The sequence below is a fragment of the Phytophthora parasitica genome, assembly GCF_000247585.1.
Source record: "Phytophthora parasitica INRA-310 unplaced genomic scaffold supercont2.90, whole genome shotgun sequence".
Lineage (NCBI taxonomy): Eukaryota > Oomycota > Peronosporomycetes > Peronosporales > Peronosporaceae > Phytophthora > Phytophthora nicotianae.
In genome coordinates, this window is record NW_008649076.1 from 157,926 (window position 1) to 183,466 (window position 25,541).

The 25,541-nt window shown below is 52.4% G+C and overlaps 11 protein-coding genes across 19 annotated transcripts; 6 read left to right on the forward strand and 5 right to left on the reverse strand.

Annotated features, from left to right (window-relative positions):
- Positions 1–2,600: 2,600 nt before the first annotated feature.
- PPTG_24394 (hypothetical protein) lies at positions 2,601–3,457 on the reverse strand. The gene has a single exon (XM_008916889.1). It carries the CDS (start codon positions 3,334–3,336, stop codon positions 2,875–2,877), a length of 462 nt encoding a protein of 153 aa, XP_008915137.1. The 5' UTR covers positions 3,337–3,457; the 3' UTR covers positions 2,601–2,874.
- A 1,116-nt stretch (positions 3,458–4,573) lies between these two features.
- On the forward strand, positions 4,574–5,900 carry PPTG_18697 (hypothetical protein; the record flags this gene model as incomplete). The annotated part of the gene is made up of 6 exons (XM_008916864.1): positions 4,574–4,618; positions 4,686–4,853; positions 4,920–4,967; positions 5,034–5,135; positions 5,203–5,442; positions 5,541–5,900. 6 exons carry the CDS (start codon positions 4,574–4,576, stop codon positions 5,898–5,900), a joined length of 963 nt encoding a protein of 320 aa, XP_008915112.1.
- A 151-nt stretch (positions 5,901–6,051) lies between these two features.
- On the reverse strand, positions 6,052–8,824 carry PPTG_18698 (hypothetical protein). 6 transcript variants are annotated; one of them, XM_008916865.1, is made up of 14 exons: positions 8,632–8,824; positions 8,419–8,567; positions 8,300–8,336; positions 7,932–8,248; positions 7,647–7,870; positions 7,453–7,586; positions 7,289–7,384; positions 7,106–7,221; positions 6,977–7,033; positions 6,860–6,909; positions 6,696–6,793; positions 6,447–6,623; positions 6,246–6,385; positions 6,052–6,187 (listed from the first exon to the last, which is right to left on the reverse strand). In XM_008916865.1, the coding sequence occupies exons 1-14, from the start codon at positions 8,789–8,791 to the stop codon at positions 6,092–6,094; spliced, it is 1,851 nt and encodes a 616-aa protein (XP_008915113.1). In that variant the 5' UTR covers positions 8,792–8,824; the 3' UTR covers positions 6,052–6,091. The 6 variants fall into 6 exon arrangements, with proteins under 6 accessions (XP_008915113.1, XP_008915118.1, XP_008915117.1 ...); XM_008916870.1 differs by having other exon boundaries at positions 7,932–8,336; XM_008916869.1 differs by having other exon boundaries at positions 6,071–6,187; positions 7,453–7,589; positions 7,932–8,336.
- PPTG_18699 (CK1/CK1 protein kinase) lies at positions 8,816–10,647 on the reverse strand. 4 transcript variants are annotated; one of them, XM_008916874.1, is made up of 6 exons: positions 10,509–10,647; positions 10,203–10,429; positions 10,030–10,137; positions 9,740–9,959; positions 9,371–9,675; positions 8,816–9,301 (listed from the first exon to the last, which is right to left on the reverse strand). In XM_008916874.1, exons 1-6 carry the CDS (start codon positions 10,582–10,584, stop codon positions 8,933–8,935), a joined length of 1,305 nt encoding a protein of 434 aa, XP_008915122.1. In that variant the 5' UTR covers positions 10,585–10,647; the 3' UTR covers positions 8,816–8,932. The 4 variants fall into 4 exon arrangements, with proteins under 4 accessions (XP_008915122.1, XP_008915120.1, XP_008915121.1 ...); XM_008916872.1 differs by having other exon boundaries at positions 8,816–9,675; XM_008916873.1 differs by having other exon boundaries at positions 10,203–10,647.
- Positions 10,648–10,690: 43 nt separating this feature from the next.
- On the forward strand, positions 10,691–16,702 carry PPTG_18700 (hypothetical protein). Its single transcript, XM_008916875.1, has 3 exons — positions 10,691–10,785; positions 10,939–11,043; positions 11,108–16,702. The coding sequence occupies exons 1-3, from the start codon at positions 10,734–10,736 to the stop codon at positions 16,630–16,632; spliced, it is 5,682 nt and encodes a 1,893-aa protein (XP_008915123.1). The 5' UTR covers positions 10,691–10,733; the 3' UTR covers positions 16,633–16,702.
- Positions 16,703–17,431: 729 nt separating this feature from the next.
- PPTG_18701 (hypothetical protein) lies at positions 17,432–19,429 on the forward strand. Its single transcript, XM_008916876.1, has 4 exons — positions 17,432–18,139; positions 18,197–18,726; positions 18,807–18,901; positions 18,971–19,429. Exons 1-4 carry the CDS (start codon positions 17,554–17,556, stop codon positions 19,017–19,019), a joined length of 1,260 nt encoding a protein of 419 aa, XP_008915124.1. The 5' UTR covers positions 17,432–17,553; the 3' UTR covers positions 19,020–19,429.
- On the reverse strand, positions 19,095–20,587 carry PPTG_18702 (hypothetical protein). Its single transcript, XM_008916877.1, has 3 exons — positions 19,465–20,587; positions 19,302–19,396; positions 19,095–19,233 (listed from the first exon to the last, which is right to left on the reverse strand). The coding sequence occupies exons 1-3, from the start codon at positions 20,467–20,469 to the stop codon at positions 19,185–19,187; spliced, it is 1,149 nt and encodes a 382-aa protein (XP_008915125.1). The 5' UTR covers positions 20,470–20,587; the 3' UTR covers positions 19,095–19,184.
- A 748-nt stretch (positions 20,588–21,335) lies between these two features.
- PPTG_18703 (hypothetical protein) lies at positions 21,336–22,200 on the forward strand. The gene is made up of 2 exons (XM_008916878.1): positions 21,336–21,554; positions 21,628–22,200. The coding sequence occupies exons 1-2, from the start codon at positions 21,414–21,416 to the stop codon at positions 21,781–21,783; spliced, it is 297 nt and encodes a 98-aa protein (XP_008915126.1). The 5' UTR covers positions 21,336–21,413; the 3' UTR covers positions 21,784–22,200.
- A 277-nt stretch (positions 22,201–22,477) lies between these two features.
- PPTG_18704 (hypothetical protein) lies at positions 22,478–23,416 on the forward strand. Its single transcript, XM_008916879.1, has one exon. It carries the CDS (start codon positions 22,568–22,570, stop codon positions 23,075–23,077), a length of 510 nt encoding a protein of 169 aa, XP_008915127.1. The 5' UTR covers positions 22,478–22,567; the 3' UTR covers positions 23,078–23,416.
- A 170-nt stretch (positions 23,417–23,586) lies between these two features.
- Positions 23,587–24,118, forward strand: PPTG_18705 (hypothetical protein; the record flags this gene model as incomplete). The annotated part of the gene is made up of 3 exons (XM_008916880.1): positions 23,587–23,678; positions 23,738–24,008; positions 24,071–24,118. The coding sequence occupies 3 exons, from the start codon at positions 23,587–23,589 to the stop codon at positions 24,116–24,118; spliced, it is 411 nt and encodes a 136-aa protein (XP_008915128.1).
- A 32-nt stretch (positions 24,119–24,150) lies between these two features.
- On the reverse strand, positions 24,151–25,511 carry PPTG_18706 (hypothetical protein). Its single transcript, XM_008916881.1, has 2 exons — positions 25,253–25,511; positions 24,151–25,170 (listed from the first exon to the last, which is right to left on the reverse strand). Exons 1-2 carry the CDS (start codon positions 25,404–25,406, stop codon positions 24,551–24,553), a joined length of 774 nt encoding a protein of 257 aa, XP_008915129.1. The 5' UTR covers positions 25,407–25,511; the 3' UTR covers positions 24,151–24,550.
- Between the last annotated feature and the right edge of the window lie 30 nt (positions 25,512–25,541).

The following is a 25,541-nucleotide window of genomic DNA, read 5'->3' on the forward strand; positions in this document are numbered from 1 at the left end:
TCCTAGGGGTCACTTCAATAGCAAATGATCGTCCACATGATTTGCATCACTTACATGCAAATCGCGGGATTAGCAAGGCTACAGCTACGATTTATCACTATCGCTATCAGCATCCGATTCGATATCATCGTCCGAGTCAACGTGACCATCGGCAAGGTCGCACTTCTCTAAGGCCTCGACAATGTCACTCTGGATCTGCTCCAAATCGGAGCCACTGCTATCGTCGGCGTGTCGAGTATCACCCAATATACCAGCCTTCGCAAACCCACTAACGATTGTCGCCTTGGTCAGTCCTTTCCAGCATGCTGACGTCCACTCAGCAATGTCAACTCGTGTTGGGGGCTTCAGTTTAAAGGGTTCTTCTATGTGCGATTTTTGAAGCCGATCGACTTCAATATCTGCTTCCTTTTGAACTAGTTCTCTGCGTGCACGACCAATATCTTCCTGTAGTTTGTCCCGCTTGCGTTGGCGGTTTTCTTCTCCGCTACGGTACTCTACCAGTTGACTTCTTAGCCGATTCACCCACAAAGCACGCAGCCCTCCTTTTAGAGGCTTGTTCCACGATATATCCGCCGGTTGGCACACATATGTGTACCGTGGTGGTACTTTGAGCAGGACAACATTTATCGAAGCTGCAAACGCTTCGACGTGGAACTCTGTTTTATCCATTTGTTGATTTGTTTTTTTTCGAGCTCGAAGTGCTTTTCCGTCTAACTTTCCATAGAAGTGTTCAATCGTATCGTCAAGGGTGTGGCTTTCGTTGAAATTAAGAACATCTTGCTTGTGTGAGTATGCCACGGCCACACGCTGGTACAACTTCCGCTTCTTGCCTTGACCATTGATGCGAGGACGACCCATGCCTCCACGGGGAGTTGCTGGAATGGCGTTGTTTTATCGATGCTGAAACTAAAAATAAACTGAACCGCGGGTGTGAGTAATGAAGCTGAAATTCCTCCTTTTGATTGGTCGTTTTGCGAGTGACCCCTAGGAGTAAACGGCCCCTAGGACTACGATTATACGGTAACAATGATTTAAACCTGTCCGTGCAGCGCTTCGTAACGCAGCAGAGCATCAAAGTAATCCAAAATGTGCTGGAATCGCCGCTACAGAGATCAACTACATCAAATGCGGTAGATATCTACGTCTGCGGCCATTGCTGAATATATCGCCGTCACAGTCATAGCTTTCCAGGTTCTTCGGCGGTTAGTCGTTAGTGTAGATAGGTTGTAGTTCGGTGTTCTAATGTTTGATAGTCGCATTCTATCTACTACCTTAGAGATTGGCTTCTGTGAAAGCAAGCCAAACAACGCATGCTTGCATAATACAATAGACTCATACTAGTACCTTGGAAGAATTCAAAACAAACAAGTGTGGCTTAGAGTTAACGCGCCGAATGCGAAGTGAGCACCTCTTCAAGCATGGTGCACTGACAAAATGTGACTTCAGTAGTGCATAGCAACACGAGAACGGCAAATGAACAGTAATAGCAGCGCTATGAAACACGTCATCGACGGCATGGATCTTATCTTGCCATACCGTACCGGGCTGATGTGGGCCTTATACCAGAATTCAAAGGGTCCAGACATCCCGTCCTGACAATGACTGGTACACGGGTACCTCTGTCCGGTAAATTACGGACAATTGAAAGTATAATTTGAGCGCCAACTTTGATATTTTGGTGTCTCAAATATTTTCTCAATCATCATGGAAGCGATCAAGTCTCCGCGGTTGTACTTTGCCTCCACCAAAAAGCTGGACGCGCTACTGGCCGAGCACGGAAACAAGCCAGTCGCTAGCACCAGTAGAATCGTTGGGCTGCACTTCCAGTTCGCGAATGAAGAGTCTGCAAATGCCAGTGACGACCAAGTTGTGGCTATCGCGATTGGACATGATTTGCCAACCGCCTGTGCAGTGGTGTTGCAAGTGGATTCATTGGCAAGGAAGCAGGTGATCTCTGGACTGAAGACGTTACTGGAGGACTCGGCTACTATCAAGATCCTGCTCAATGTCCAGCGGGTTGCGAGATGGCTACATGGCTACGGTATGACTGGTGTCAAATTGGTCAACTGCATGGATCTCCAGCTTCTGTACCAGCGACTGGAGAAGTCGGAATCGACCCAGTTGAGTTTAGGGGATATTGTGTCGAAACTAGCTGGTAAATCAACGATTGCTCTGGGGCAACAAGTGGCGGAGTTCAATGCCAAGCTCAAACCTCAGGCGTGGACCAAGTCGCCTCTGGCTCCGCTCATGCAGGCAACTTTGGTCCACTCGATGCAGCTTTATACTCGATGTTATAGTGGAGCTTGTGGACTTCCGAGGGCTGCAACGAACTTCCCCAGCGTCTATGCTGCGACGAGCTCCAAGTGGGTCTCCACGCTCATCGACGCAAGCTCATCATCACCTTCTCCAAACGTTTCAGTACCCGATCCTCATGCTGACAAGAAAACAAAATCCTCTGTACAATCTCCAGGTTCTACCAGTGTCAAGACACCCACTGCATCAGTGCAAGGCAAATCGCCCAGTGCCGTTCGTACCATCAAGTACATCACGTCAAACTCAGAGCTTCAGCGTCTGCTTCAGACAAACAACAAGAAGCTAATCGACGGTACAACCTCCGTTGTCGGTGTCCATTTCCAGTTTACAGCGAAGAAACCTGTTGTTTCTGGACAATATTCTGATTACCAGCTTGCTGTTATCAGTATCGTGGGGCCGAACCCACTAGACACTGCTGTCGTGCTGCAGCTTGACTCATTGGACCAAGCTCAAGTGTTTTCTGCTTTGAAAGTGTTATTCGCCGACCCATCTACAGTCAAAGTAATGCACGACGTACATCGAGCTGCATACTGCCTGTACTGCGCCGGACGTTTTGAAAATTTAAGAAGCTGCGTCGATCTGCAGGTTATGTACGAGAACATCGTGAATACGGCGGAACTGCGTGCGGGTATGCTCCAGATTGTTGAGTTCTGCAAGTCTATCAATGCCAACACGAGTCTGGCACAGACAACGCAGTCGTTCAAGGCCAAGCTGAGACCTGCAGACTCGACAGAGTGGGTTCACAGACCACTGCCAGAGTCGTTGCTGCGGATGGTATCCAACAACGCACAGCTCTACGCTCAGTGCTACGTCGAGTTTGCTAAAGTATCCACCTCTGCGCCGTACGGTGTGATGACCAAAGTTCGGTGGCATAACGCTACTGAAAACCAGGGGCATCAGGCGATTTGGTTCGACCCCGGTGCAGATAATCAGCCACGCAGTCTCGAGTGCTTTGAGTCCTACAACGAGAGAACGTCCGAAGCTGCGCCTTTTCCTGCGGACATCCCACGGCTCCAGCTGCATTGTGAGCTAGAATCTCTGCTGGATCTTCTTCCGTTAGAATATGAAGACGCCATCCGCACCATCGACGACTATCACAACAAACTCGTGGACATCTGTCTCGATGTCGGGCGTATTCCCTATGTCTACACGGGCAAGAAGCAACGTGCCGTGCTGAGTGAAAATGGCGCTCCAGTCACGAAAGAAACTATCGACGAGATTATCATGAATCTGGGAGGTGAGATGCGTATCGGAAATGACAACCGAGCCGGCATCGACAGACAACTGCACCGCATATCAGTCATGCGCAGTAAGACCGACGAGGTGTACGGACTCACCATGCGAGTTGGTCGAGCGCTGCGCAACGCTGCGTGTGTGTTGACAGATCTGCTACTGAGCGATAAAAACGCCGACAAGTCGGTGCTGGTGTTGGGCCATCCGGGTAGTGGCAAGACGACGCTCATCCGAGACGTGGCTCGCTGCGTGTCCGAAACGATGGAGAACGTTTGCATTATTGACACGTCGAACGAGATCGGCGGTGATGGTCTAGTGCCGCACGAGTGTGTGGGGTGGGCTCGGCGAATGATGGTGCCGTCACTGGAAGCGCAGGCTGGAGTGATGGTGGAGTGCGTGCAGAACCACACGGTGGAGACGCTGATCGTGGACGAGATCGGTCGGAAGGCGGAGGTGTTGGCTGCGTCGACGGTGCGTCAGCGTGGTCCTCGATTGATCGCGAGTGCTCATGGCGATTTCCGAGCGCTGATCAAGAATCCTGACTTGAAAGGGCTAGTTGGTGGGTCTCAACAGGTGATTGTAGGCGATAAAGAGGCGAAGGCATCGAATCAGGGAAAACTGCAGACTCAGCGAGCGGGTAATCCGATCTTCGACGTGATCGTGGAATTGGATCACGTGGTTCGCGGTCGCTGTCGGATTATTTGGGATGTGGCAAAGGCGGTGGATAATGTACTGGAGGGCAACGACTACTCGTTCGAGACGCGTCGGTGGGATGCAAGTACGCGCGGTGTTCAAGTGCTCAGTGATTTATGATGAAGTAGGACCATCACTCTTGAAATTTAGTTGCGTAGTTCCACATAACCGCTTCAAACCGATATAGATACACTATATCATTTTTATTATCATCTGATGCAAACAGCCAGGTGAACAAGCGACACTAGGAGGACGTCGCAGTAGCCAACGCAGCACACGAAGCCTCGACCCTCTGAGCGTTGTTAACTTGCAAATACAGGTTTCGAACATCCTAATGAACCGCAGTGTGCGTCCTGAGAACGTGGAGTTCACCGTGAAGGTGAGAGGAAGACAATCAACAGGTAGAAAATATCGTGTCTTAACCTCAATATTTCGACTTGTTCTAGGCCGCGGAGGACCTCGTGCTGACTGGCAAAGAACGCTCGATTGTTCGAGTGGCCGCCAACAACATGTACTCGTGTCTGATGCAGAAGACACAGCGCTTCTCGTCGCTCTTCCGCCACTACAGTAAGCACCACGGACTGCCTCGCGAGTCGCTCGATTTTTTCTTCACGGTAGGAGTTAATACCATTGTCGCGGTGCTTTAGATAGTAAATTAATGTGTTTTATGTGTCCCGTAGAACCGACTGGACCCCGAGGACTCGCCCGAGTCGGTGCATCTACAAAAGGTGGGGTAGGAGAAGGAATTATATGCAGTTTTAGTGGATCTCTGACTGGTTTAGCTGTTGTTTTAGAACGATATTATCCTGGTGCGACGTCGAGTGGCGCCTACGACACTGACACTGCCGAGTCACAGTGATGAGACCTACTTTGCCACAATGAGGGAGCTCTTCCTGGTGAGGACATGTACTGGATTAAGAATCGAAAAGTGCTGACAGATTTATTTGTCTTTGTTGATGGCAGAGTGGCATTGGCAGTGACATAACACTGGAGGTCGGAGTGGACAGAGAGGTTCTGCGGGCTCATCGGCTGATCCTCACGACAAGATGCGAGATCTTTGAAGCCATGTTCCGACCTGGAGCCATGAAGGAGAGCTGGGACGGTGTAGTCCGTATTGCGGACCATTCGCCCGAGATGGTGTCAAAGATGCTCGAGTTTATCTACACGAACCGCGTGCTTGATCTGGCCAAGCTCAACTCCAACGTACGTTTTTGTTTCTTCAGAACTTTTTGTGTGTGTGTGTGTGTGTGTTTTTTTTAACATTTTTATTTTATTTAACTCAACTTGTTGTCATTTTGCAGCAACTGATCGACCTGCTGACACTATCGGAGCAGTATTTGCTACTGCCACTGAAACATCTCTGCGAAGTCGCAGCACAGGAAGTTCTATCCGTCGGTAATGTCGGGCGATTCCTCTGCGCAGCGGAGAAGTTCAATGCTGCGTACTTAAAGGAGTACTGCCTGGCCTTCTTCATGGATCACACAAGCGAGATCATCGACGACGAGAACTTCCGCGAAGAGATTGAGAGCTGCCCGTCCATGGCTCTTGCTATTGTACGCGCAACGACTCGCAACTCTGGGTCTTCATTAGAGCCCGCGCAGAAACGGAGACGACTCAACATGCCATTCGACGAGACGGAATATTTGCCCCCGAGCACCTGAGAGGCTCGAGCAGCGTCACCTCCATGGACTCACTCTTTATTTACTACTTCGAAGTACAAGACAATACGCCTGTGTCCGCTTTTTAAGGCACGAATGAGCAGACTCCCGCCTTCTAGCAGAAACACTCCAAACACAGGAAGAAACTACCATGTAAGCAAAAGACACAGAAGTGCGAGCTCACTTGCATTTCATTAAGACGAATCGTGATTCTCGAAGGCAAAACTTCCGAATTCCTCATTCCACTCTTTGTAAAATGCAAGATCTTTCACCGCGACACTGGAACGAACCTGCAAAAGTGAAGTTAGCATGTGTCAAAGGCGTTCCATACTAACTACATGTACGCACTCCACGCAGCGCTTCTTTGAAGTCGTCCAAGTTGATCGGACGAACGGAATCGGCATCCATCGTGCGGATATCAGTGCAATTCCGGATTGGACCCATTGCAGCCTCCGTACAAAGAGCTCGCACATCTGCACCTGAGTATCCTATAGCAAAAAAAAAAAAAAATCAGTATGAGCTTAATAGTTATACTACAGCATAACAAACCTTTAGTTGACTCGGCAATAAAGGCCTTGTTCTCATCGGTCAGGTCATTCTTGTTATCCTTGAGCAGCCGACTAACCAAGTCCAGTCTGGCTTCAAATGACGGCAAAGGAATGTACAGACGCTTGACGAATCGTCGACGTGCTGCCTCGTCAAGTTCTTGAGGTCGATTCGTCGCACCTATAAATCGAAAGACCAAGCTTGTACGTCAGATGAGCAGAGGCCGATATTAACTTTGGCTCGACAACGTACCAACGACAAGGATGATGTCCTTGGCTTTCGTGCCAGCACCATCAAGCTGCACCAGACACTCCGTCTTCATCCGCCGACTCGCTTCATTTTCTTCCGAGCTGCAGAAAACGAGGAGTAAGGAATTATGTCGAGGGTTTTGGAACGAGGTCGACAAGATATCTTACCTTCGTTGCGTCAATAGCGAGTCAATTTCATCAATAAATATTACGGAGGGCTAGCAAAACAATAGAAGAGGTTAGTAGAGTATTGAGCACAGAAAAGCAACGCAACAGAGATTGTACCTGCTTCACCGCTGCAACAGCAAACAACGTCCGAACGAGCTTCTCTCCTTGGCCAATCTACGTGTTAACACAAGAAATCGAGCCGTCAGTGCCGGTCCAAACGAGCAAAACGATTAAGCTGAGCCGCACCCATTTACTCGTTAGTGAGCTAGCAGAAATACTGAAGAAAGTCGCTCCGGATTGACTTGCAATGGCTTTGCCGATCAATGTTTTACCCGTTCCTGGTGGTCCAAACAAGAGCAAGCCTGGGCACAAGGAAACCATGATAAAAAACTTATAGGCAATCATTACAGGTATCCCGTAGCAACGCACCTTTAGGGAGAGAACGAAGACCCGTGAAAATATCTGGTCGTGCCATGGGCCAAATCACCAGCTCGTTCACGCACTTCTTTGCGAATTGCAGCCCAGCTACAATATGCAGGAGATGTTATCAGTCAGTCGTCAAGACTGCTAGAGTAGAGGGCAACTCATCCTACCGATATCGTCGAATGTAATGGGGTCTCCATTGTCTACAATCTCCATCTCGATCTTCTCGATCAGCTCGGGGTCACAACTTTTGAGGCGTGGATCAATATTTACGTCCTCATCGGGCGGGGTAGTCTGCTTTTTGCTGCTGCTTAGTACATGATTGTCAGCCTCCAGTTAGCGCAAACAAGTTAATCCCACGCACCCTTTGTTGGATCCTCCATCGTTCATTGGAGACACAAACTTTTTGCTGACCGCAGATGACCCAGATATGTAGCCGTTGTCATTATCTCCTCCACCGAGAAGAAGATCTTGGTTCACAGGGTGATAAACGCCACGTGGAGGGCCTCGAGGATTCCCACGCCGGTCATTTCTACCCCGAGAGTGATCGTCGTCAAGGTTTCTAGCTCTCCCTGTCATGCGGTCATGCTTTTATCATACACACAGTAAGTCTCAGGGTATGTATCCCCAAGGAGACGTGCTATCTCACCTGCAGTCGCTCAGTAGCAGTCTGGAACGAATTTCCTTGTTGGACCGGATTAGGACGAGTATTCGAACCAAATAGCTCGGGATCTTCATGTGGCAGTCTCGACCGCTTACTCAGTAGATCACTTAGCGCAGGTTTGGGCTGTGGTGCAGGCTCGCTAGGCATTGCAACCCCAGCAGCCTGGGGAGGTCCACTCCACACATCATCAGTGAAGTTGAAGTCGTTCCTCCTCATTTCCGCTCTTGCAGGCACCACTGGAGTAGCTGCCACGGGTTGAAGCACCGCAGCAGGAGCAGGAGCTGGAGGTGCCTGTACGTGACCTACTGCTTGAGTCAGGACCGTCACTATTCCATTAACGGTATTCACCGCACCATTTGATTTCTTGTGCTCCATCCGCTCTTCCTCCACCTGCCACAATACACCAAGCATACATCCATCAGTCTGCCATTGCAACACACTTTGAAAACTGCTAGAAGCTGCGGTATCTCACCCCTTCGAAGAGCTTTGGATAGCGCCTCTGCACGTCGTCGAGTGTTGCTCCCTCCTGCAGCTTCCGTTGCTTCCATTTGTCCCGCACCCGACTCCTCCTCTTAGACACCTGACTTGTCTCTTCTTGATGTTCACGAACTCGCAGCAACGCTGTTCAATAGATAACTAAGTCACAACTGTAGAGATTACCCTCAACCGAATGCTGTCCACATACCGAAATCCGTCGCGTGGAGGCGCTGCAAAACATCGGCACTCTGGCGGTCTGCGCACACAGAACTTAGTGCCCTAAGCATCTCCTTATGCGTCTTTGCATTGTCTAGATCTCCGTGGGTGCGCAGCAGCTCGTACGTCATCCGTCCAGCATCGTCGTTCATTTTGGAGCAGATAGCAAAAAGTACTGTCTTTTGGGCGAAAGATATTGTATTTTTTTTATTTAGTGAATAGACCAAAGTACTGGTGTGCTAATGCTGCTTGACCTCCCCTGTGCGTTGCTGTATCCTGTACTCTCAATACTCTCAACGAGCTGAGCGTAAATTGTACCGCTTCACGGCGGCGGTAGCGGCAGCGTGGCCAGCAATGGCCTTGAACACTTCTCGGTCTTGGGGCCGCACGCCACCCACACCCACACCTTCGACTTCAACATCATCGTCGTCGTGCTTTTGGTCCTTCTTGTTCGTCTTCCTGACCTTTGAAGCAGGTGCTGACGCTTTCTTTGGTTGCTTGCTATGACGAGGAGTAGTTTTCTTTTTCTCAGGAGCAGTGGCCTTCTTTGCCTTGGCTGCGGTAGGTGGAGGCGCTGTGAGATCTTCATCCACGCTTTTCACACGCTTGCGCACGGGGCTGTCGGTGGTGGACTCTTGCGATGCAGCAGCAACCTTAGCAGCCTTCATGACATTAAGATTCACGAGAGGCGTTAGTCAGTACATACATGCCTTCAGTAACTGTAGACGAACCGCTTTGCTCGTCTTGCGTGCGCCCCACTCGAACGGCGTTGTCAAGCCCTTTTTACCACCTAGCCTTGAGAACTGCTGCACGTAGAAGTCGTAGTCTGGTCGATCCTCGAAGCCGCACTCCCGAATCTGCTTCAGCATTGTGCTCCATTCACTAGGCAGCGAAGCGCACAGATGTTCCACTGAGGTCGTCTTCTTGATCTTGGCTCCTTCGGCATCACTGGACGCTTGTTGCCACGGAAGATCGCCTCGCATCAAGTAGATGAGTACATACAGCAATGACTCGATGTCATCTCGGCGGCTAGAAGCTGAAGGCATTCCGTAGTTAGAACTTCACACTTTACCCCCTAAGAGTTAAAAGAGCGAACGTACTTGCGCCGTTGTGGCAGCTCAAGCTCAGGAAGGTCGGTGTTCCCACAACTGTTCCTTCTTTATAGTCCTTGTGCTTGCCTGTAGCGGTGACATAACGATCGGAGATGCCAAAGTCGACGCAGTACACTTTGTTCTCCCTGTGCGTGTCGAGCATGAAGTTTTCAGGCTTCACGTCCACGTACAGGATGTTCTTTACATGCATCTGCTGCAGCGTCTCCAACTGATTAAATGCAACACAAAATATCAGATACACAGCCATAAAGTGTCGCGTTTCGCGAGGGTATTCGTACAATTTCTAGGCCTAGTCGAGCTGCTGTGGCCGACGGGACAGGCCCTTGCTCCATCAGCACCGTCTCCAGCGTTCGCCCAAGCCGCTCGATCACCAGGTAGCGATATCCCTGCAGCCGAAATTATCAGTAAGTAGTCACCATTAAGAGCATACTACAACCAGGATTTCACGAACCTTGTCTTCTCCATATCCCCCCATGGGCACGTAAGGGATTCCAGGCTGGTCTCTCAGGTGGTTCTTGTACAGCAGGTGCTCGGCATACAGCGCGTCGGCGTTGCGCTCCGCCGGTGTCTTCTTCCTTTTCTTGTTTTTGAGCTTGGCGGCCGGGAGTTGCGGGAGCGGTGAGAGCTTCATGACAAAATCACGGCCAGCGTCGCTGCCAAGCGGATTCACAGACTCCACTGCAGCATATTGCAGCACACAGAGAGGGTTACGGCATGAGAATTGGGTCAAGATATGAAGTAAAAAAAAAGGGTTTACCTGCATAGACGTCACTGCACGCCCCCGATCCGAGCTTCTTGCCCAGCCGCCACGTCTTGAGCGTCGTCCCCTCCATGGCTACTTTGCTGTTGTGCTTAAAAACTTTGGATCGGATCGGCTATTGCGACAGGCTTGTTGTTTATTGGTGGAAATCAAGGAATTTCTGCCAGTAACTTGCAAATTGACGGGTTTGTGGGCCAAAACCTCAAAACTCCATTGGCTTCGATGGCGACTGGGGGCGACGCGGCTGCGTTGACCGCCTCCAGCATCAACCAGGGTACGTATACGTGTATCTCCCCGTGCTCTCCTTGTTCCTCTTTATCTTGCGTGTCGATCCACGCTTCGTTCGCCGACGTTCATGGTGTCGTCGCGGCAGGATTCGATTCGCCCTAAACGCGAGCTTTTACTAACGTTTTAACGCCTTTTACAGAGCAACTTCTACATGAGCTGGAGAGCAAATATCTGAGTCTCAAGAGCAACTTCTCGCTGGCGGAAAGCGAGCGTCAGGCTCTTGCAGCGGACAAGAAGGCAGCACGTAAGTCTCCCGTATCCTAAATCCTATTATTTGCTGACTAACACGACCTGCTCCTCAACCGTAGTGGAGGAGGCCGAGCGTGCAACCAAGCTCGTAGTCGAGCGTGAGGAGGAGACGCGTCAACTGAAGCAGCAGGTGCTACAGCTAACGACAGAGAAAGATGCACTCAGCTTTAAGCTGCAGACAGCCACGTCGCTAGCCGAACGCCGCCTCACGGAGGTGGAGGAGCTGCAGACTACAGTTAGAGAGCACAACCGTCTGCTCGTAGACGCCCAGCGTCAGGAGATGCAGGCACTCGAGCGTGCAGCCAAGCAGGAGGCTCAAGTAGCTCCTCTAACCCACGCTCTAGCCAGAGCCAAGAAGGAGACAGAGGCAGCCCAGCAACACTCGCAATGGCTCGAGACGCAGCTCAGCGAGAAGACCAAGACGGTACAAGAGCTGCGTCTGGATCTAGCCAAGCACACGCACGACCTGGAGGAGCTCAAGATCCGCAGCACGGAGGAGCTCACGTCGGCCAAGCGCCAGCTTGAGAGCGCGCGACTAGCCAATAAGAAGATGGAAAGTGCTTTGATCAAGAGCAAGGAAGCACTGAAGGAGCTGCAGGCTTCCAAGGTGCACGACGAGGAGGCGCTTCAGAACGAGCTGAGTGCGCAGCGCCGTCTTGCCACTTTGTACCAGGAATCGGCCGCTGACGCCTCTGCGCGCGTGATGGAACTGCAGACGCTGTGTGACTCACTACGTAAGTCTCTTACGGACTCGGAACAGGCCCTGGCTCGTGAGACGGAGCGCACGAAGGAACAAGTGGAGCATTTGTTCCGTGAGCAGGCTGAGACTTCGGAGGCACGCATCCAGGCCTTGCAGGACGATCTGCAGACTGCTGAGCAGAAGATTCAAGAGCTGGAGAAGAAGAAAATCTTTTCTCTCCAGACAGCCAGTGCTGTGGCCGAGTTGTCCTCCGCAGCAGGTGAAGCTCACTTGGCAGCCCATGGTCTGACCCCCAAGCAGATGTACGACCACATCGTGGAGCTGGAGGAAACGCTGCAGGCAGAGCGCAGTGAGAAGGACAAGCTGCAGCTGTACATGGACCGCATTGTGAAGGAAGTGCAGGAGAAGGCGCCAGTTCTCATGGGTCTACGTCTGGATCACGAACGTACTGTGGCCAGTCACACTCAACTGAGCGAGCGATTGGAGCACTGTATGCAGGAGTTGGCAAAGAGCAAAAGCCACGAACAACAGGCCTGGAATGAGAAGACTGCGTTTGAGAAGAAGTGCGAGTCGCTGGCTCAGACCGTGGATGATCTATCACGACAGGTGCAGCACCTTCTTTTCCGCTCTCAAGATCAGCACCAGCAGGTGGGCAACTTTGGAGCAGGTGACGTTGGATCGGAGAACCTGGTGGTCTTCAAGGACGTGGAGGAGCTGCAGGTGCGCAACCAGCAGTTGCTGGCTGTGATTCGCGAGCTCACGGAGATGAACAAGACTAAGACCGGCGACAAGTTGAGTGATGCTGTGAGTGAAGCTGAGTCTACGTCCTCGTCGGCGCATCTGATTATCACTGGCGACTCAGACGAAGAACTGGACCAAATCGGAGCTTCCAATGTGATCAAGAAGCGCTTGTCCATGGCTTGTAAGGAGATCCAAGAACTGCGTACTGAACGTGAACAGGAACGCGAGATGATCACAGCTATCGTGAAGCAGCGCGACATGTACCGCGTGTTGTTGGCTCAGTCGGACACGAAGTTCCTGGATGGCAACGCTCCAATTGGAGGTCAAGAGAGTGCTACACCGGTGGAGAGACCTCACAACCGTCGCGGATCTCTTGATATCATCGAGAGCAGGAAGCTTCGTGAGGTTCAGATGGAGTTTGAGGACTACAAGAAGGAGAAGCAGGTCAACCTCAAGATGCTGCAGGAAGCTCTGGACCAAGAGCGCGCCAAGAGCTCCGAGTCCAGACTAGCACAGATGCAGGCTCAGGTGGAAGCCACATGCAATAAGGAGCGCTATGAAGCCTCAGAGGAACGTTGCGCCAACGCCGAGAAGGAGCTAATACGTTTACGATCCAAGGCAGACCAGTTAAGTTCACTGATCTTGCAGCATCAACAGATGTTGGCGAATACCGAAGCCAAGCTGGAGACTGCGAACTCGCGTCTGCAGAGCCTCAGCGTGGAGAAAGACTCGGCTGTTCGTGAGGCTGAGTTCTTGCGCAAGAACGAGGAGAAGCTTCAGCAGGAGATGACGACGTTGCGTCTGGACAACACGAACTTGCTCAAGCTTATGGAGTCAACGCGTCGCATGGAAACTGGCCGCGAGGAACGTGACCGTCGTGAGGTGGAAACGTTGACAAAGAAGGTGGCGACGCTGGAGACGAAGCTGCAGGACGCATACGAGAAGTTTGACGCCAAGGAGGTCACTTCAGGTGCACAGGTTTTGGCTGCGGAGAGGGGAAAGCAGGCAGCATTGGCAGAACTGGCCAAGCTGAAGGAGGTGCACGGTCAATTGAAGGAGCAGCTTGCGCGACTTGAAGAGCAGAAGACGGCGCTGGAGAGCAAGTCGGTGCTGCTGGAGAAGGAGACGACGCATCTACGCGAGCAGCTCCGCAAGGGAGCGAGTGCTGCAGCTGCTGAGCGTGTAGCAGCGCTGGAAGTTCAGCTGCGTGACGCTCAACTTGAAGTGCAGGCGTCGCTTGTATCGAGGAAGACTTTGACCGAAAGTGTGACGAAGTACAAGGCTCTGGCTGAGGCGAGTGAGAAGAGTCTGGCCGAGTTATCCAGCGCCAGTGAGAAGTGGAAGCAGAGCGAGGCTGAGAAGGTGCAGACACTCGAGAAGGCTCGCGACCGCTTGCGTGACGAGCTGGCGAAGGCCAGAGCGGAGCTGAAGGAGCATATCGCCGAGAACAGCAGTTTGCGGGAAGAGATCGACCGAGCAGAGCAAGCGCACAAGAAGGCCCTTCTCGAAACTACGGAGAAGCAGAAGATGCTGCAAGTTCAAGCTGATAGTGCCGTTCAGCAAATGAACAGTGTGCGTGAAGAGATGGGCAAGATGAAGCGAGAGCTGGAGACCACCCAGGAGAACTATGAACGCGAGTTGCAGCTCCACGCAGCGGAGGTGGCCAAGTCATCGTCATCTCGTCGGGAAATGGAGGAAACCCGCAAGACTGTACGTGAACGGAAGGCCGAGATTGAAGCGTTGAATGCCAAGGTGCAGTCGGTTGAGAAGGAGGCGCAGCTTCAACTGGAGACGTTGCAGAAGCGCCTTGACGAAGCAGTAGAGACCAAGAAGGCTGTCACGGAGCAGAACAAGTTGCTACACTCCCAGCTAGAGCGCGCAGCTGCCCAGGTGCGTCGTGCTCATGAACAAGAGATGCTGAAGGTGGCAGGCACCCAGTCTTCGAGCCAGGAGGCTGGCGAGGGTGCTGCTTCTAACGCACATGAGAAGGAAATCGACGACCTCAGGAGTGTGGTCGCCTACTTACGACGGGAGAGTGAGATTGCTGAGTCGAAGCTCGAGTTGTCCCAGCAAGAAGTGCAGCGTGGTCGCGCCCAGATCTTCAGCTTGGAGTCCACAATCGAACGTCTTCGTGGTGAGATGAAGGCGCTCTCTGATGCAGCAACTGCAACTGGTAAGCAGACGACTACGATTTCAGCTGATGACGAGAAGCGCGTTGCACAGTTGGAACAGTTGAGTCTATTGCGTGAGAGCAACGCGACGCTGCGTGACGAGAACCAGAAGAGCTTGGCGAAGCTCAAGGAAGAGGAGGCGAAGGTGCGCAGTCTTGAGGCCAAGATTGTGCCTTTACAGAACGCTGAGGCAACTCTCAAGACGCAAGTTGCGTCGTTGAAGCAGGAGGTCGAGACGCTGAATGATGCCAACAAACGCTGGAAGCAACGTGTGGATCAATTGGTGGAGAAGTATCAACAGGTTGACCCGGCTGAACATGACAAGGTCGTCGCTGAGAAGGAGGCACTGACGAAGGAGCTCACAGAGTTGAAGGCTGAGCAGAGTGCGCTGAAGGCTGAGCTGGAGACGCTGCGTTCAAGTGGTGGCAAGGAGCTGGAAGAGGAAAAGAAGAAGGTTGAGAACTGGAGCAAGCAGTACGAACGTATCAAGGGCTTTGCGAAGAACTGGAAGAACAAGGCGGAGGCTCTGACCAAGCAACTTGCAGAGAAGAACAAGGAAGCCGAAGACCGCAGCGCCAGTATCACCACGCTGGAGGCCAAGCTAAGTGCAGTTCAGGCTCAGATCAGTACTGTGACGGCTGAAAAGTCTGCGCTGGAGACGAAGTTGGCGGCCTGTGAAGCAGCGAAGCAGGACAACGCCGCAGCGGCGAGTGGTGCGAATGCGTCGTGGGAGAAGGAGCGCCAGACATTGAAGGCTCAGTTGGAGCTGGAGACGAAGAAGAGCACGCAGTTGAAGGACTTTAACGCGCGTCTGATGTCTGGTTTGAAGAGCTTGAAGAAGGAAAACAGCGAGCTAAAGGACCACGCAGCTAGTGCCACTCAACCGTCTCAGTCTGTAGTGGAGAAGACTCCTGTGTCTTCCCCACCTGCGTCGCCTCCGCAGGCGCCTCCTTCGACGTCAGCTACACCCCCGACAAAGCCAGCCACAGCTCCAGTACCGCTGTTTTCGTCACCAAAGCCAGTTGTCAACAATGAGTCGACGCTACAGGGGAGCGCCACCGCGTCGGAAGCGAAGCCTGCAATTGTTGCCGTTCCAGCGGTTCCTGCTGTCTCGACTGAACCCATTTCATCAACAACGGCGACAACGGTGACTACAACTACAATGACGGCCACTACGACTGCAGCTACTGCTCCCTCTGCGGTGGAATTCACCCCGAAACCTGCTCTGCCCGCTCCAGTTCAAGCGACTTCGGCTGCTGTATCTACATCTACGACCCCTGCGCCTGCAGCTCCGGCTGCTACGCCTCCAAAGGAGTCAACAGAGAGCTCTACGGACGATTCTGCTAGCATGACGGCCGAGGAGAAACTGCGTCAATTCGCGTTGCGGTCTATGAAGAAACAGGTCGGTGGTGTTGCTCGTTTCACCCCCACGAAGGCGCCTGCTCCTCCTGCTAATGCGGTCGAAGCCAAGCCTGCTGAGACCGAATCCAAGACGTCGTCAGACACTACCGGACAGTTCAAGTTCGGCTCTGGAACAGGCTTCGGTGCGTTCGGATCGGGAGGCCCGAGCGGCCTCGTGTTTGGTAAGCCAGGCATCTCGCTGCCTGTGCCATCGCCGCCGTCCCCAGCTGCTTCGCATCCGCCGCATCTGTCGCTTGCAGGTGATAGCGCACCCCCTGAGGCCTTGCGTCGTAGCCAGCGCCTCGCGCGCTTTGCGGCTGGCGGAGACGCCACTACTAGCACTCCTACCTCTGTAGTTGCTGGTGCGAGTGCTCTGACCAAGAGACCACTGAGTGGTGCAGTGGAGAGTGCTTCGTCTGTGCAGAAGGTTGCCAAGACGAGTGAAGATCAGACGACCAAAACCACGACGGTGACCACGACGACCACGACAGAGTCGGAGGGGAAGCAGGAAGAAGATACGCCTCCCACGCAAGCAGATACGACGGAATCGCAGACACCATCAACGCAGTAGGTCTAAACCTCACGGAGGGACTGTACCTTGCTTTGTTAAACATGAATACAATTCACCGTTTGCTTTGGAATTGCTCTAGTGATATTAAAGGGGTGACGGCGTAGGTCCGCAATGTTGCAAAGAAGAACTTCTTCTTCGCCTTGCTCTACCAGCGCCGTTTCTGCTGGCACCTCTCCACACGGATTACATCGCCGAGTTCAACGACAACAAGACGCAGCTCCAGTTAATCCACACGATCGTGGGCGACAACCCAAGATGCCACTGCGTAGCTCGTACAGAAATCGCAGTTCCGCCTTCTACATTCACAGAACGGAAGAAGCCAAGCATTTAATAAATGTTTGTCTTCCTCGAATAAAATCAATTTTAATGTCGATCCTTGGTCTCAACACTTGGTCTCAACACTTGGTCGTATCTGCAAATACCTATCGCGTCGTAGCTTGGTTGTCTTCAGCTTTAGTTGGGTGTGCATCGGCTAGGAGACGCAGCACGGACAACACCGTGCTCACAACGTGTTCACTATTTAACCGCCCGTACTGTTGCTGCTGTTTGCGTTCTCCTGGTAAGCTTGTTGTTGATGGCAAGTATAGTGCCGATAAAAAACATCAAAAGACACTGGAAATGCGGTGGCACGGCAAGAAACATGGCTGGAGCGCAGGATCTGGTCAAAGCCGATGCAAACCGCGAGCATCTCACCATACACGACTAGGACATCGAACCGAGCAAGCTACACATGTAAAAGCTTCTTCAGACAGAAGCAGATCTCGCAGTTGCAGATGTATCATATTTGGAATACCGCCGCAAACAATTGTGTTTATGACAGCCGTGCTCTAAAACAAAAAAAAATGCGTTTGGCGATGATCCCCATGACAACTTGCCGTTCATCAAGCACTCATTCTTCTGCCTTCATTGAGAATCCTCTGTATGAGGCGACCTCCAACTTGGAGTCCAAGCGGGGGCGGGAGACTGTCACTTCACGGAACAATCCACCACCACCACCGTTGCTTGAAGTTGAGCCGTCTCTCCTCATTAACGAATCAGCCGAGTCGGCAGCACAACCCCGACGCAATGAAGATCGTCCCTGGCAGTGACGCCACGCCGCTCAACGTGCTCGAGTTCGAGGAGTATGCCCGAGAGTATCTGCCCAAGTCCACGATGGACTACTTCGCGTCTGGCTCGGACTCGATGGAGACGTTAAAGGAGAACCGCGAGGCCTTCAAGCGTCTGGTGCTGCACCCTCGAGTGCTCCGCGATGTGTCCAAAATGGATATCAGTACGACTTTACTGGGCCATCGCATTAGATCTCCAGTGTGTGTGGCACCTTCGTCCACGCATAGGATGGCGCATCCGGACGGAGAGATCGCTAGCACTTCGGCAGCAGCCAAAGCGGACACGTGCTTCGTGCTCAGCACCATGTCCACTACGACGCTGGAAGATGTGGCGACGGCGAGCAGTGCAGCCAACACCAACGCGCTGAGGTGGTTCCAGCTCTACGTCTTCAAGGACCGCAGTAAGTATTGGCTTCGTGTGCACTGAAGTTATAGAGAACTAACTCGATGATGGACAGAAATCACGGTCGGCCTGGTGCGGCGGGCGGAGAAGGCAGGCTACAAGGCCATCGTACTGACTGTGGACGCCCCAGTGCTCGGGAATCGTGAGGCGGACGTCCGCAACCACTTTAGCATCCCCAAGCGCCTCACTATGGCCAATTTTGGCCCCCAGAACGCAACAACTGACTATGCAGACTACGTGAGCGATCTGTACGACCAGACTTTAAGCTGGAAGGACGTCGAGTGGCTCAAGAGCATCACAAATCTTCCAATTGTAGCGAAGGGAATTCTCACGCCTGAAGATGCAGTGATGGCGGTTGAAAGCGGCTGTGAAGGTGTCTTGGTATCAAACCACGGGGCTCGACAACTCGATGGAGTTACAGCTACGATCGACGCACTTCCTGCTATTGTCCAAGCGGTGGGTGACCGCGCAGAAGTGTACATGGATGGAGGCGTTCGACGCGGCACAGACGTCTTCAAGGCTCTAGCGCTAGGAGCTCGTGCCGTCTTCGTGGGTCGCCCAGTCCTGTTCGGCCTTGCCCACAGCGTACGTGAACAAAATCCTTATCGCCACCGCTGTTTGTATCGAACTGACGTGTCAATTTTTATATGACGGATTCCTTGTAGGGCGAAGCTGGAGTCTCGAGCGTCCTGCGTATCCTCAATGCTGAATTGAAGCATGCCATGCTCTTCTCCGGCACTGCATCGCTCGCTGATATTGGGTACGCGGTGGTGTTGATCCTGGAATTACTTGTTGGATTAACTTACATGTTCGTATTGTTGGTTTGCAGTCCTGCGCACGTGCGTCGCGGACTGCCTCCTCTTCCGTCATTGCTATAAAAGCTTTGCCTGTTGCTGTCTTCATCAAGATCTCGCACTCTTAATAAGCGAAAGGCTGAAACAGGAACCATTACACGTAGTGACAAACTTGAGCGTGTTGTTATTACGTTCGTTCAGGATTAATTTGATATCAACAAACGGAAGTAGTGTCGGCATGTACACTTCTTACAGCGACGACGGAAGAGGAGGCACTCCACGACGAACGTAAGCAGGGCTGTACGTGCACAATGAATAAATTGTGAGACTTCGGCACTCAACCAACAGCACACAAGAGTCACCTACCCAATGTCAGCGAGCTTAGCAGTACCGGAGAACAACATCGCATGTTTCAATTCATCGTTGAGGATACGAAGCACATTGGAGACTCCAGCCTCGCCCTGCTTACAATACACAGTTAGAGTTTTGAACACAATGACCACTTCAAAAAGAGATAACGTCAACGTACACTGTGCGCCAAGCCAAAAAGAACTGGGCGGCCAAGGAAGACTGCACGGGCACCAAGTGCCAGAGCCTTGAACACATCTGTTCCGCGACGAACACCGCCATCCAGGTACACTTCGGCGCGGCCGTCCACGGCCTTGACGATGGCCGGTAGTGCATCAATGGTCGCGGCCACACCGTCGAGTTGCCGGGCGCCGTGGTTGGACACGAGGACACCTTCGCAGCCCAAATCGACGGCGATCTTGGCGTCCTCGGGGCTGAGCACGCCCTTAACGACGACTGGTAGACTAGTGATGCTCTTGAGCCACTTGACGTCGTTCCAGTTGAGCGTGAGGTCGAAGAGTTCGCTGACGTAGTGGGCGAGTCCAGAGTCCTTGAGGCTGCTGACGCCGTGCTCGTGATCACCTCCCACTTCAGCGAAGTTGGCCATTGTGAGGTGATTGGGCAGACTGAAGCGGTTGCGCACATCCGGCTCACGGTGACCAAGCATGGGTGTGTCTACGGTGAGTACGATGGCCTTGTAGCCAGCCTTCTCGGCGCGCTTTACGAGGCCGCGCGTGATCTCGCGGTCCTTGAATACATACAGCTGGTACCAGCGCAGAGCGTTGGGGTTCGCCTGGCTGTTGGCCTTGGCGACGTCCTCGAGGCTGGTGGTGGAGATGGTACTGAGGATGTAGCACGTATCTGCCTTGGCTGTGGCTGACGTGCTGGCGATCTCGCCGTCCGGGTGTGCCATACGGTGCATGGCCGAGGGCGCCACGCAGACTGGAGAGCTGATGCGGTGGCCCAGCAGCGTCGTGCTGATGTCCATGTTGGATACGTCACGGAGTACACGCGGGTGCAGCACTAGACGCTTAAAAGCCTCGCGGTTCTCCTTGAGCGTCACCATATCGTCAGCGCCAGACGCGTAGTAGTCGTATGCGTTCTTGGGGAGGTATTCCTTAGCATATTCTTCGTACTCGAGCACGTTCAGCGGCGTGCCGTCGCTGCCGGGAACGATCTTGACCATGGCGGACGGTGGTGATGAAGGTTATGCTGCGTTTAGCTAGTTGCGCAACGCTGCACGTTCGGTAATGAGCGGTTTGACAGGCCCAACTTCGAGGTTCAACCTTACCTTGCGTTGGCAGTGATTCGTTTGAGCATTTGTATTGGCTGAAAATCCAGCGTTTGTTTCACTTTAAGCCAATGAAAATACTCGACCAATCTCGCCGATTATGGAGGACGTTGCGTCGATCATATTGATTCACAAAGCTCCCTGGAAGGGAGTCATTGGTGGTCTTGGCCAGGACAGAGGTTGAAGTGCATGACAGCATCAAGGTCTCTACTGACGTCAAGCGCAGCAAAGCATCTATGCACCACTGCTTGGCTTCTTCCAAAAGTACATCATGTATGATGTGGTTGCGAAAGTTGGCAGATGATCATTCACACGTTGGAGGATGACCCGTACCAGTGATTCCCTGGTAGATAAATCACGTAAATCTTTATGAACTATCGTCCAGTGGACGTCGCCCTGAGAACCGTACCATTAGCACCACTGATCAAAGTTGTCTGTGCACAGCTAGCACAAGCTGTCATGCATCCAAACGATTTCAATCGTCCTACATGGACTAATACTTGAAGGATAGATGCATGTACCAAACCACGCAATGCGTTGCTTTACTGGAGATAGTAACCTGCACCTCCACATGTGCTAAGTAGTTAGTTGACGACAACTTGGACTTTGACAAGTATCATTGCGGCGTTTCAAGATCCAGGCTCAAACGATGGCACCTAATTGGTGTTCCGCACCTCAATTCAGTTTATCTTGCTCAAAGTATGCTTGCTGCGGTCCGGACCGGTCCTTGTCCGGTCCGTTTCCTCCATTCTTTACCACCAAGAAGGCGAGACAGCATAACAAGCGGCTCATTGCTCAAGAAGAGTCCAAGCGCGTCCAGCAATCACGTTAGTAGCAGCATGGGTGGCAAGGCCAAGTTCAAAAAGCACACGGCGGCGGACCTCGAACGGCGCCAGAAGCAGGTCAACAAGGGCGGAGGCAAAGCCGGCGCCGCCACTCGTGGTGTCGCGAAGCTCAACTTTACGTGCGACATCTGCATGGTACGTCGGGGGCGATAGCAGCACTGCATTGCAATCAGCTTATTGACTAATGTTTTGTATCTTGCTGCAACAGAGTGCGTCACCCGATATCAAGTCGTACGAACAGCACTACACCAGCAAGCACCCAAAGGCGGTATTCGACCGTGATGCCATGATCCAGAAGGCTGAGGCGCTGCGTGAGGCGCAGCAGGACCACTCAGGCAACGGCTCGCACCACAAGAAGAAATAAAAAAATTGCTGCAAGTCTCGTGGATGGAGGACGGAGAGTGGCGCGTCTGCTGCAGCGCTGCAGTCGCCCTAACCTCCTCGTCATTCTTCTATACGTGTTGAGTTTCACACCGTCCGCAGTGTAACTGGCAGTTGCTGCTGCACACGAGTGAGCAGGCGGAACTTCTCTCCACCGGAGGAGACCAAGCGGACATCGCAGTCCGTTTCACCAACCCACGTCGGAAACCCAAAGCCCATCTTGTATTTAGTTGTAATATCTAGCACCAGTACCAGTAGCGTCGTCCGTTGCAGTAATAGTCACGCCTAGAAGCACGAGGAGAGCGTACTTGCAATGAACACGTTGGTTCTGTTTGATCTTTTGGTTTGTCTGCTTTATCTTCAGTTTTGTCATTTTATAACAAGACGAAAAAAAACCATTAAAATTTTAATGGTTTTTTTTTCTTCTGAATGCCATCCCGGCCAATCAGAATCGGGCTGATTCTTGATAGATCGGATATCGAAGACTTATCATAAATTTAATTCTAAATTCAATATTTATTAGTTTTTTATTTTCCTTGCCGAATCAGAATCAGACCTGATCTGATTCTTTATACCTACCCGTGTATATTGATTTAGTGACATCACTAATGTACTGAATTCTAGCAGAATATTTCGTTTTTGTAAAAAAAAAAAAATACGAGCTAGTTGTAATTACGCCCTCCACAGCCAATCAAACGACTTGAATCCACGCTCGCCCCTCGCCGCACGCTGCTCCAGAAGTGCTAAAGCCCCCCAAGTGTATTACCATGCTGTCTGCTACGAGCCGCTTCGCTGCCCGCGCGCTGCACACGTCGTCACGCCTGTCGGCCGCCGCGGCCGACCAGGCCGCTGCCACGGCCACCAAGGTGACGCTGAACCTCACCACTCCCTACCAGGCCTTCTACAAGGGCGCCGAAGTGGACCTCGTGCAGATCCCCGGCGTCATCGGAGAGTACGGTGTGACTGCGGGCCACACGCCCGTCCTGTCGCAGCTGAAGCCCGGCGTCATTAAGGTTCACGTGGAGCGCGAGAAGGACGTGCATAGCTTCTTCACGGCCGGCGGTTTCGCTCTGACTCACGCTAACTCGGTCACGGACATTGCTTGTGTGGAGCTCGTCAAGGTGGAGGACATCGACCCGGAGGCGGCCCAGGCCGGCCTTACCAAGTACCAGGCGCAGCTGGCGTCGGCCCCCGAGGGCTCCGAGGAGAAGCTCAACGCCCAGATCGGCGTGGACACCCACGCGGCTATGGTGGCCGCTGTTACTAGCAGCAACTAGACGGCATCGACGGTCGCAGCCTCTCGTCCAGGATGTTGAGCCCTTGTTGAAGCAGCAATTAATTACCAGTCAAGTCCGCCGCCATGTTGTTAGGCGCGTTCGCTTGAGTTTCTTTGCTACGTCTTGTTCCGTCTTCAACCTCGTCTTGTGTCTGTTGGAAAAAAAGGGAATACTCTGCTTGGAAGAAGGATGCGAGAGGAAGAACAGGTGATAAAGCAGGTTTTAGACCTGGAAACAGGATACGCAGCTGGGACTTTTACTTGTAGGGAAGCGAGAGCGAGCGACGCGTTCGGCAGGAGCACGCAAAAATTAATGAAAAGGTTGCTGACAAGTACAATAGCTGCTTCAAAGTTACTTACTGCTCATGGCACGCTGTTGGCCGCCAACTTGGCGCTAGCAGGCTTTAGGTTGAAATCGATCCCAATAGTCGGTCTCTCATTAGGTCACCTTGAGGAGTCGCAGATCTTTAGACTCGTAGTGCTGCAGTAGCTGCCAGGTGCCAGGCCATTATGGCGGACATGGAGATGGCGTCTGGGCGAGCCAACCAGGTGATCAAAGTGGTGATGCCCACTTACATCATGGCACCGACAGAGGACGAACGGTACGCGTTTGTAGTGCGCATTCTCTGGATTGGTAATATTGATATTGAAGTCGCTATAGCTTCCGTCGCAAAAAGGTGTGCAACATCATTTCCGAGTGCATGACCAAGGAGCTGGAGGGCAAGGAGTTTGATGAGAGTGACTGCAAAGGCTGGAGTACCGCCATCGCCGACGCTGTCAAGGCTCGCATCCACGCCGAGTGCAACTTCCCACGATACAAGATCGTCGTACAGACTTTCATCGGTCAGCAGCGGCTACAGGACGTCCGTATCACGTCTCGTTGCCTGTGGGACAACGACCATGATAACCACGCCTCAGCGGTGTTTAACAGCGTAAGTCTGAGTCATCGTTGCGTATCATTGAAGCAGAAAACACTGACAAATTGTCCATGTAGCAACACATTTGGGCAACATGCGTGGTTTTTAGTTTCTACGCCGACTAACATGCAGAGTATTGCAATGAGAAACACCAAACTTGACAACAAAGTACATGTTTTTTTTATCTATAAGTTATTTCTTGGGTTTCTTGGGGATATGTACGTACGTAGTAGTGATAGTAATGGTAAGTAAGTGGCAGCAGCGCTGTTCTTCTCCAGTTGGCTAGCAGTTCGCGGCAGTCATCTTGTAGCAGCATTTCCGGCATCGTGACTCGGGTGCTGCTGCGCTTGGTAGTTCCCGAGCGTCTCCTCCTCGGCCACTTGTTCAATGTCGGGCCCTCCCAAAAACGTAATTGGGCCCGCGGTCATACTTTACATCTATCAACATTGAACAAGCAACAGCAGCGTCACAAACTCGTCCGTCAACCCTCGATATCGCATGAGCGCCGCGCCACATTGAGCCACAACGCTCACTTGAACTGCACGCACTTCAGCAGATTATGCGCCACCGTTGAGCATTTCCCACGTGATTTGCAGGTCAAGGTCGCCCTCGTGGGTACACAAATGCTCCATGTTGGCAAGGATAAGTTCCACTTCCAACTGCAGCTCGCTGATCTTCGGGTACGCGATAAACTTCATTGACTTGCCATGGCATGCGTCCATTGCCTGCATCTTGACGTTGATTAGCGCCTCGCGTTCTGTCGGGCCGTCACCGAGCGAAATGACATGTCGGGGGATGCCTGCCGAGTCCTCCTCGCCGTAAGACTCCCACACCGGGAATACTTCATTGTTGAATGCCTCCATCTTCCACCGACGCGGGCAGTCCGGGTACAGATATTCGTATGTGGAGCGAGCAGAGATGACTTTGATGCGAGTGTTGAAGAATGGCACGAGACGAGGCATGAAGAGCGACGCTGAGAGCTCGACCCAACCACTCTCTGCGGCCGTCACGACAACCACACGACCGTAGGACAGCGCAGTCTCCAGGAGTTGTACGACGGACTCTTCGAGCTCCTTAAGTTCGGCTTGTACGTCGTCGGGGATCTCGGGCTCCTCGTTAATGTACTTGGGGCACAGACCGAGCTTGGCGATGGCGGACGAAGCCATCAGTGTGTCGTCTGTCGGACGATAGCGATGATAGAAGGAGGGTGAGAATGCTGAACCATAGCATGAAGAGCAAGAGTGGAGAGAAGCTCTTACCCCAGTCAAAGAAAATGACAACGTCCTCCGGGTTGTGCTTGCTGCTGGTGGGGCGAGGGCTGATCATCGCGCCGACGTCGTAGCTGTCGAGAGAGAGACTGCTACGCACTTCCTCCACGCACACGTCTCCGCTGGTGTTGGTGTTGGGCGCCATGGTCTGCTGCTGCTGCTGGTGGGTATTAAGGCAATGAAGAGAGCGCTGCAACGTCGGTCGCGTGGTGAAGTTGCTCGTTTATGCAGCCGAGTGGCAGGCTAAAGGATAGATGCATGTACCAAACCACGCAATGCG

Bases quoted from the DNA above. Each gene is read 5' to 3' on its own strand.
- PPTG_24394 (XM_008916889.1), bottom strand. From the start codon at position 3,336: ATGCAGCTGGAGCCGTGGGATGTCCGCAGGAAAAGGCGCAGCTTCGGA.
- PPTG_18698 (XM_008916869.1), bottom strand. From the start codon at position 8,791: ATGAACGACGATGCTGGACGGATGACGTACGAGCTGCTGCGCACCCAC. The intron at 6,910-6,976 runs GTACAATCTCTG...TTGTTTTGCTAG, and splicing joins CTGTTGCAGCGGTGAAGCAG to CCCTCCGTAATATTTATTGA. The intron at 6,386-6,446 runs GTTTGTTATGCT...TTTTTGCTATAG, and splicing joins TATTGCCGAGTCAACTAAAG to GATACTCAGGTGCAGATGTG.
- PPTG_18699 (XM_008916873.1), bottom strand. From the start codon at position 10,514: ATGCAGGTAAACCCTTTTTTTTTACTTCATATCTTGACCCAATTCTCA. The intron at 10,138-10,202 runs GTTCGTGAAATC...TTTCGGCTGCAG, and splicing joins GGGGATATGGAGAAGACAAG to GGATATCGCTACCTGGTGAT. The intron at 9,960-10,029 runs GTACGAATACCC...GCATTTAATCAG, and splicing joins CTCGACTAGGCCTAGAAATT to TTGGAGACGCTGCAGCAGAT.
- PPTG_18700 (XM_008916875.1), top strand. From the start codon at position 10,734: ATGGCGACTGGGGGCGACGCGGCTGCGTTGACCGCCTCCAGCATCAAC. The intron at 10,786-10,938 runs GTACGTATACGT...CGCCTTTTACAG, and splicing joins CGCCTCCAGCATCAACCAGG to AGCAACTTCTACATGAGCTG. The intron at 11,044-11,107 runs GTAAGTCTCCCG...CCTCAACCGTAG, and splicing joins AGCGGACAAGAAGGCAGCAC to TGGAGGAGGCCGAGCGTGCA.
- PPTG_18701 (XM_008916876.1), top strand. From the start codon at position 17,554: ATGAGGCGACCTCCAACTTGGAGTCCAAGCGGGGGCGGGAGACTGTCA. The intron at 18,140-18,196 runs GTAAGTATTGGC...GATGATGGACAG, and splicing joins CTACGTCTTCAAGGACCGCA to AAATCACGGTCGGCCTGGTG. The intron at 18,727-18,806 runs GTACGTGAACAA...GATTCCTTGTAG, and splicing joins TGTTCGGCCTTGCCCACAGC to GGCGAAGCTGGAGTCTCGAG.
- PPTG_18702 (XM_008916877.1), bottom strand. From the start codon at position 20,469: ATGGTCAAGATCGTTCCCGGCAGCGACGGCACGCCGCTGAACGTGCTC. The intron at 19,397-19,464 runs GTACGTTGACGT...TATTGTAAGCAG, and splicing joins TTTTTGGCTTGGCGCACAGT to GGCGAGGCTGGAGTCTCCAA. The intron at 19,234-19,301 runs GTAGGTGACTCT...GTGCACGTACAG, and splicing joins GCTAAGCTCGCTGACATTGG to CCCTGCTTACGTTCGTCGTG.
- PPTG_18703 (XM_008916878.1), top strand. From the start codon at position 21,414: ATGGGTGGCAAGGCCAAGTTCAAAAAGCACACGGCGGCGGACCTCGAA. The intron at 21,555-21,627 runs GTACGTCGGGGG...TTGCTGCAACAG, and splicing joins TTACGTGCGACATCTGCATG to AGTGCGTCACCCGATATCAA.
- PPTG_18704 (XM_008916879.1), top strand. From the start codon at position 22,568: ATGCTGTCTGCTACGAGCCGCTTCGCTGCCCGCGCGCTGCACACGTCG.
- PPTG_18706 (XM_008916881.1), bottom strand. From the start codon at position 25,406: ATGGCGCCCAACACCAACACCAGCGGAGACGTGTGCGTGGAGGAAGTG. The intron at 25,171-25,252 runs GTAAGAGCTTCT...ATCGTCCGACAG, and splicing joins TGTCATTTTCTTTGACTGGG to ACGACACACTGATGGCTTCG.